Here is an 8,207-nt window from a genome sequence, read left to right as displayed (position 1 = left end):
TGCCCCTCTTTACTCGAAAAGAGAGACAAACGAGAACGGAGCTTTTTCATTGGAAAAAACTCACAATGCACGCAGATTGCCCCCTCGAGGACATCGCGTGCGTGCTCTTCGCCCAAACAAACAACACATAGATCGTGTGTGTCATCTGGTGTCAAATAGCGATGACATGGATGCACACACCTTCTAAATGCTCTGCTAGTGCTCGCCATAATGAAAGAGATAGCTCTTACTTTTTTCCTTGGAAATGCACGCTTCAAACAGAACAGTCAATGAAGGCAAAGAAGAGAATGATGTGTGCTCCCGGCGCCTATTTATACTATAGTCGCACCGGTAATGACGTCATGGCTGTCGCCGGCCAACGAGTTGGTGTTTTTTCAATGTATGCTTCAGACACGGGTCACGACGAGGCGTTCCCCATAGCGACCCCTAGAGGACGCAGTTCGAAGTTCCCATGAAAGGGAACATTTATTACTATCAATGTTGAAAACAGTTGTTCTGGCTTTTTTTTTTTTGTCAAAACAGTGATAAATTTTTTCAGGATTCTTTGGTGAATAGAAAGTTTTAAAAAGGGATTTTCTTTCTTTTTCTCTTTCTTTTTTTTTAAACAACATAAATGTCTTTACTGTCACTTAAGATCAAGTAAATGCATCCTGGCTGATCATATTTCTTTAAAAACGGATACCAAACTTTGGAACAGTATAGTGTATTGGGATTAATATAAAGTGACATTTAAAAAAAAAAAGTGTAGCCTGCTGGCATTTCATTGACTATTTTTACACATGACATAATTCCCTAATTAATTACATTTAATGTATATGTTGATTAATATGGAAAGAAAGAAAGAAAGAAAGAAAGAAAGAAAGAAAGAAAGAATCAGTCAAGGGTCAGAAGTTATCCAGATCGCAGTGCTAAAATGCCACTAAATAAATAAATAAATATATAAATACATACATATATAACTTCAACATAAAATGCAGAAATCACTTTGTCTTAATATATCTTGTCCTGTGTACATTACTCTGTTGGTCCAAGTTCCTCTTCTAGCTCTAACAAGCTTGACCACCAACAAATTGATCTCAGCCCTACCAGTTGGCAGTCCAGTTGATCCTTCATCTAAATGCTTACATCAGCCATCAGCTAAAGACTGAACCGGTCTGGTTCAGCTAGAAACCATGTAAAATCAGCTACCATGGGATATCACAAAGAACTAAAGCAGAGGTCCAGTTATGTCCAGGCCCTACACTACTGTTTCACATGATTAGCTCATAATGATATAAGAGCATGTTTACCGTCAAACATGTTAAAGCAAAAGATAATACACAGAAAATAATTATACACAATTTGTTAGCACAAAAAGAGTTTAAAAGACAAAGATTCTTATTTTTCTTAGTGTCTGAATTACGAGCAAATTCATTTATTATATAAAACAGTATTACAGTTGTACAGTATTAATAACTTTAGTAGTAACTATAGTGATTTATCAGAAACAATGGTGAATATGTTTACTACATATCCCTGAACAATTCATCTATATTTAATTGCTGAGTTTCGACATGTATCTTTCTCTATACAACAGTATATCACAACTGTCCTCCTATCCACACCAAGGTGAATATTAGAATATTTGTTAGCACAGATTAACTGATATACTGAGTCCACTAGATGGCGCTATTATGCAAGTGTAATTCAAAAGTTCGGTGCATCTTTTTAAAAATGTATTTATTTAGCAAGGATGCATTAAATTGATCAAAAGTCACAGTTAAGACATTTATAATGTGACAAAAAAAATTATATTTCAAATAAATGCTGTCGTTTCTATTTATAAAAAATCATAAAAATAAAAAGAAACTGTTTTTAACATCAATAACAATCATTATATTGTATTACAGTATATTAAAATGATTTCTGAAGGATCACGTGACACTGAAGACTAGAATAATGGCTGATGAAAATTCAGCTTTGCCATCACAGAGTAAATTACATTATAATGATGTCTATATATTGTATATATAAGAAATTTATAAACATTATCATACGTTGTGATATTTACCTTGATTTTTCTTCTTTGTCGTCACGTGATATTTCATCTCAAGTATGCTCTTCACTGAGCCTGCTGCTGACTTCTTGGTAAAAGAAGCTTAAGCTACCAAGACGAAGCTTACAACTTGAGAAAGAAAAAAAAATCTGTTAGCCATTTTGTATGTTTAAGAAAACAAGGAATATGGGGCTGCTAAACAGGACGCCACTGGACAAATGTCATACCATAATTAAGTAATCATTTTTATAGTTCTCACTGTTGCACATTCAGATCTGCATTACTATCTAGTGATAGTATTACCACTAGAGAGTGCTATTCCCGTCTAAAACCCTTCTACAACAATCCTGGCGCCGCCATCAAGTGAAATAATAACTAATAAAGCTACAGGAAGGTACACAATCTATAAATTTGAGCATACCCGCATTCCGGTGTTCTGACGATATGTGCTGCCCTGTCAGATTTTGCTGCCTCCCATTAAAACAGATGGTAGCATAATTCGATAGAGAAAACTGCTACCTATCAGATTTTGCTTCCAGCACGATATTAATAAGGTGTGAGGCTTTATTAACATACACCTACACCTACCCCAACCCTACCCTTACAGTAGGATAAATACAGTGTTGGTAGCATTATTTGTCAGAACACTGGACAGTATGTAAGATTCTGCTTTTGCCTTGCAGTCTTGTTTGTGAAGACCCTGTGCAGATTGCTCGCTAGAAATGAATGTAGCCTATATGTTATGTGTGACAAAGTCACACCAAAATCTATTCTTATCACCTTGTTATATAACGAGTGATGAAATCAAGTCCACTGTGTAAAAAAAGACCTGGAAAGAAACTTATCTACAATTTTCTACACAGGACTTCACAGTTTCTGACATGTGACCTGCTTTTGACTTGAATAAGGTTCGAGTATAATGTGCTAAGGCCATATAAAGAGAGATAATATTTAATGAATCATATGATGCAATAACCTAATGTAGGTCCACTGACACACATATAATTGTATATAGACAAACCTAAAGTAATGAACATTTGGATTACAAAGCACTATGTTCATGGACAAATTAAAAGATAAAAACAGATCTGCAGCTCTTCCTGTGGGTTTATTTGTATTGGTTACAACTTTCTTCAAGCAATATTATCTATAAACAATAAAACCTATTAAATCTAAAAAGCATAATGGTCCAAGTATCGACTTACTTTTATGAGTCAACTAATGTAGCTCTAATGTAGCTGGTTTAATTCATTTGTTCTGCTTTACACTGCATAAAGAGCTTCCAATAATTAATTTCTTAGTTCAACACAGACATATAATTTGTTGCATATATATACACAGCTATTATACATTATTAAGCAATGTAAAGTATGCCATGCATAAAGAAGACTATCCTGTTTCAAATTGCACATGCACTGAGAAACCTTAAAAACTATAAAAATATTATTAAAGAATCAATGGAAAACAGATTAATTCCCACAACAATTTAAGACTGTAAATAGTTTCTTGAACCATACTAAAACATAATTTAGCTAAATATACATTATTTACAATATACTGTATAAATATATAACAGTATAAAATATTTCTGAGCCGTCTCAAAGCTATAAAGATTACTGCTTCAAATCAATGTATTACAAAACGTCACTAGCATAAGACAGCTCTGCACAGAGTGGTAGTAAATTCCCTTTAAAATAAAAATTACTGTTCTAAAATGGCTATAAACACACATTTGCTTACATTAAGGCTGTGTTATTGAACCTTTCATGCATTATTGCTTACTTTATAGTTACAACCTTCAACACAAAACATTAAAAATGCCGTAGACCACAATTCTGTTCACACCATTCAAAACTGTTCAGTCAGCAGAGCCTCTTAAGAATAGTGAAGTCCATTTTCTTGTAGGTATGCTGATGTAGTGTGTTGAATGATTTAAAACAGTCTGTGCATGTTCATTCCTTCAACCCGAAACAGCACCACGTCCTGTTCGCATGGTTCCCTGAATCCCATTCAACATGTTTCTGCTCAGTCTATGGTGTAACATCTCAAAATGAAAGATATGCACGTTGTTCGGATACATGAAATGATCTGGGGTCTTAGATATTGATTTGTTTTATCATGCCTCCTGTTCCTCTGCTTGACTTTCTTTTCCCTGAGAGAAAGTAAGGCTGGGTTGCTTTTAACTAATCATGTTGTCAAGCATCAGCCGTGTCCATGCTCACAAATGGCATTTCCAGGAGTGCTGTCTTAACCTACAGAGGACAAAGAACAGGAGAAATAGTAAGAGTGAGAGCACCTTACCAGCAAATAATTATAAAGAACCCTTGTAGTGCAGAGAAATAAAAGGCTTTGATCCATGCAAAGGCCTTAAAGCTGTTACAGTCTGCGCTTTACCTAGAGTTGACTGCCCACACCAACACTTGGAAACTATTGGCTTGTGTTACATTTCCAAAAGCAAATGGTTTGGTTAGTCTTGAATGAATGAAGGAAAGATACCACTGATGATAACAAAATTAGTGATGTTTGTGATAAAAAAAAAAACCCGCCAATGTGGGACAAAAAAAAACCCTTAATTCAAGATATATACTTTATAAAACAAGCCCTCATTTATTTAATAAATTTTGCTTGTAAATATGTTGTGTTTTAAGGATGTCTAGATATTTTTACTGGAATATAAGACTGATTAAATCTTAAAAATACTGATTAAGAAAATTATTTATTGCAGTAATGGTATCTAAAGGGATGTACTGATATTTAAATTCTTATCACTATGATAACTAATATTTTCATGATATGGTCAATAATTCATAAATGGCTAACATGAAAATTCAATACTATTTAAATCTAAACAAATGAAAAATAATACTTTATATTTTTATTATTCTACATTAATTACAAATAAAATATTATAAACGAATACATGGCTACTTACTAATAACTGATAAATGGCTAACATTAAAATGATATGCTATTTAAATCTAAATTAATGATGTTTTATTTTTATAATTACAAAGTAAAAATAAAATATTAAAAACTAAAATCAATTGTTTTAAATGCCACAAGTGAATTTAGGTATAATAATATTATAATGTACAGTATGAAAATTATTATTCATTTTGAGATTTGCTAAAGATTAAATTAGTGTTATTCAATTATACGTGTTTTTAAAGATCAAGTTTAATTAGGCATGAAATGACAACAAAGGTAATCTAAATGTAAAAATATGGGAAATGAGCATACGCAATTAAATATCCACTATTAACATGGCTGTTAACTTAAATAAATCTCTAATATCGAGTAATTAGCAATATGGTACATTATGCATCCCTAGCAGTGATGTTTATAACTGAATTAATTTTTTTATTAAACGTATTAACTTTTTCATTGCACAGTTGTGTATAAATGGCAAAACTTTTACCTGTGCAGTGCATCTGTGAGTGCAACATACAGCAGGTCTTTGGTATTGGAGAGCATTATCTGCCTTCTGGAAGGCCCATCATGCCTCTGGGTTTGGTCACAGCAACGCCCTGATAGAGGTTGCTGATGTGGTTTTCTGTCACTCACAGGAAACGGCCGATCTGAGTTAAGGCCTCCTGATGAGCACTGTGGTACACTTCCCTCAGCTGCCTCACATTACGACCCACTGGTGACTCACAACCGTAGTATTTCTGATAGCATTCAAAACATAATGAGAGCATAAAATATTAACCTATTATGAAGATATTACGATTGGGCTCTGAAAGATTTGGAATTCAGGGTGCTGTTCTATGGTAACATTACACGGAAATACTCTGGATGTGTAGCAATAAAAAATCTATTCCATTCTTTTGTGAATATTGTTTGATGGTCAGTCTGAGGTGTGACCTAGACAGCTCAAAAGTCAAACCCATGACAGGTGCAGAACAACATCAAACAGTGTGAGTCCATGAACCCTCTGTGAAACTGACCTCAGCGCAGTGGAACACCTTCAGCATGTCTGAATGAAAGGTGTCCAGACTCTCATAGTGGCCTGAGAGGAGCTGCCTATGCAATGTATTAAAATCGACAGGAGCCGAGTCTGATCTGGAAGAGAAAACACATACAAATGAATTGTCTTTCCCCCAACAAATCTAAAAAAAAAACATGAAATATAAAAAACCCATGAGTTTTGTGATTTTAATTCATGTCTAGTAACTTTGAGGCCATTTATATTCAAGAGTACTGACTAAAATGTTGGTGTCTCATCTTGTACTGTGCAAATTTTTGCCCAGTAAAATGCTCTGTGAACATCCCCTACCTCCACATTATACATACTCTACCATTCAAAAATGTAGGGTCAGAAAGATTTTTTTATACTTTTATGCAGCAAGGAAGCATTAAATTGATCAAAAGTGACAGTAAAGATGTTCATTATGTTACAAAAGATTTTAATTTCAAATAAATGTATCTTTTGATCTTTCTATTATTCAAGGAATTTTGAAAAAAAAAAGTATGATGGTTTCTACAAAAATATTAGACAGGCCAACTGTCTTCAACATTGATAATAATAAGAAATGTTTCTTGAACACCAAATCGTGATATTAGAATAATTTCTGAAGGATCATGTGACACTGAAGACGAGTGTTGGGGAAAGTTACTTTTGAAAGTAATGCATTATAATATTGTGTTACTCCATACAAAAGTAACTAATTGTGTTACTCTTTTTGGAAAGTAATGCATTATGTTACTTTCATTACTTTTTTGTCACCTGGGCTGGGCTTGCTTATTTGTTTCTTAATAACAAAAAAACCCAAAGTTATATTTTTGGCAACTGTAAATGCCCTTTCACACCAATTAATAGGAAGTGTCTCGGCCTCTGCACCTCACTACCAGTTTCTCTCAACACAAGCACAGGAGATGTGTCAGTGAATAAATGGGAAAACAAATAAAAACATATTTATGCTGGATTCACTCTCGAAATACCAGTGATTGAGACAGTGATAACCAAAGCAAGGGACACGACAAAAAACAAAAAACAAACAAAAAAAAAAATATATATATATTTATTTATACAGGGTGCGATTTGTGAACAAACCAGAGGGGGGGATGTTTTGGAAAAAAAAACTTGAAAATAACCCTTGAAAATATATCACAAATCACAGTGGAGATTATTTTTGGCAGCTGTTATAGAAACATTTTTAGAATAAATATTCTGATTTGACCTTGAGATTAGATAGCTTCGATATTTGGCCACTATTTATGATAATACTTGGTTACAATGACACGAATAGTTCTTATTTCTGCCAGGAATGCAAAATCAATCGGGAGTTAAAGATATTTTGAATAGAATAAGGTGACACAAACCTGTACATTCAGTCGTGTTTGCTTCCATTTATTTTTGATCAGTGCGATCGCTACACAACATAGGCTACAAACTTTTATTCCAAAAGTGCACACATTGTGTATTCACACGTTTACCTCATATTTCTTTAAATAGAATATTCTTTAAATAGAATAGAACCATAATTTATTAATGACTCGCAGAAAGACGATTTTCTGTCGATTCATCAGTAAATATTGCGTGATCATAATTCCCACATTACGGTGATGGTAAACTTCTGCGTTCTGTCTCATACATTTATGCGTCAGTTTATTATATACAATATCTGCATTAGGTCACAGTAGAGTGAGTTTTGAGCAAAAACATTGTGTGTATTAATCTCATACTGTCACTCTGAAATAGATTAACGGCGCGCGCTGACTTTCTGAAAAGCCCTGCATGGATTAAGGCGCATGAACCAGGATCAGCGTGCGCGCTGACAGTCAGTCCATTTCTGATTTTATTGTTGTTTTACCTCATATTTCTTTAAATAGAATAGAACCATCATTTCTTAATAACTCGCAGAAAGAAAATTCTCTGCCGATCCATCAGTCAATAGCGTGATCATAATTCCCAAATTACGGTGACGGTAAACTTCTGCGTATGTGTGCAGTTCTGTTTATTAACCGCTAGAGCGCCAAAAGTTAAATAGTGCTGCTTTAAAAATGAAAGTCCATCAACTGACACTTAAAACGGGAAGCATCGCCATTCAAATCAGCAGCAAGAATCAAAGCTACTCCACAGTTTAGTAAACGCTGGCAACATCTTTAAAGGGGTCATATGATGCGATTTCAAGTTTTCCTTTCTCTTTGGAGTGTTACAAGCTGATTGTGC

At 34.0% G+C, this 8,207-nt stretch overlaps 1 protein-coding gene across 3 annotated transcripts in view; it reads right to left on the bottom strand.

The window, feature by feature from the left end:
- Positions 1-3,124: 3,124 nt before the first annotated feature.
- The window catches only part of LOC107673015 (histone-lysine N-methyltransferase ASH1L-like), a 25,864-nt gene continuing 20,781 nt past the window's right edge, over positions 3,125-8,207 (bottom strand). For 2 of the 3 annotated variants that reach the window (XM_016466419.1, XM_016466420.1), the window contains exons 14-16: positions 5,983-6,097; positions 5,454-5,703; positions 3,125-4,287 (exon numbers count right to left, since the gene is read on the bottom strand). In XM_016466419.1, the coding sequence (XP_016321905.1) occupies positions 5,596-5,703; positions 5,983-6,097 (223 nt within the window). In that variant the 3' untranslated portion in view covers positions 3,125-4,287; positions 5,454-5,595. The remainder of the gene's footprint in view (positions 4,288-5,453; positions 5,704-5,982; positions 6,098-8,207) is intronic. The other variant, XM_016466421.1, reaches the window with a different exon arrangement.

The sequence above is a fragment of the Sinocyclocheilus anshuiensis genome, unplaced genomic scaffold, assembly GCF_001515605.1.
Source record: "Sinocyclocheilus anshuiensis isolate Anshui unplaced genomic scaffold, SAMN03320099.WGS_v1.1 scaffold248, whole genome shotgun sequence".
NCBI classification, from domain to species: domain Eukaryota; kingdom Metazoa; phylum Chordata; class Actinopteri; order Cypriniformes; family Cyprinidae; genus Sinocyclocheilus; species Sinocyclocheilus anshuiensis.
The sequence above is the reverse complement of the archived record's forward strand: the minus strand, read 5'-3'. Positions and strand labels throughout refer to the sequence as shown.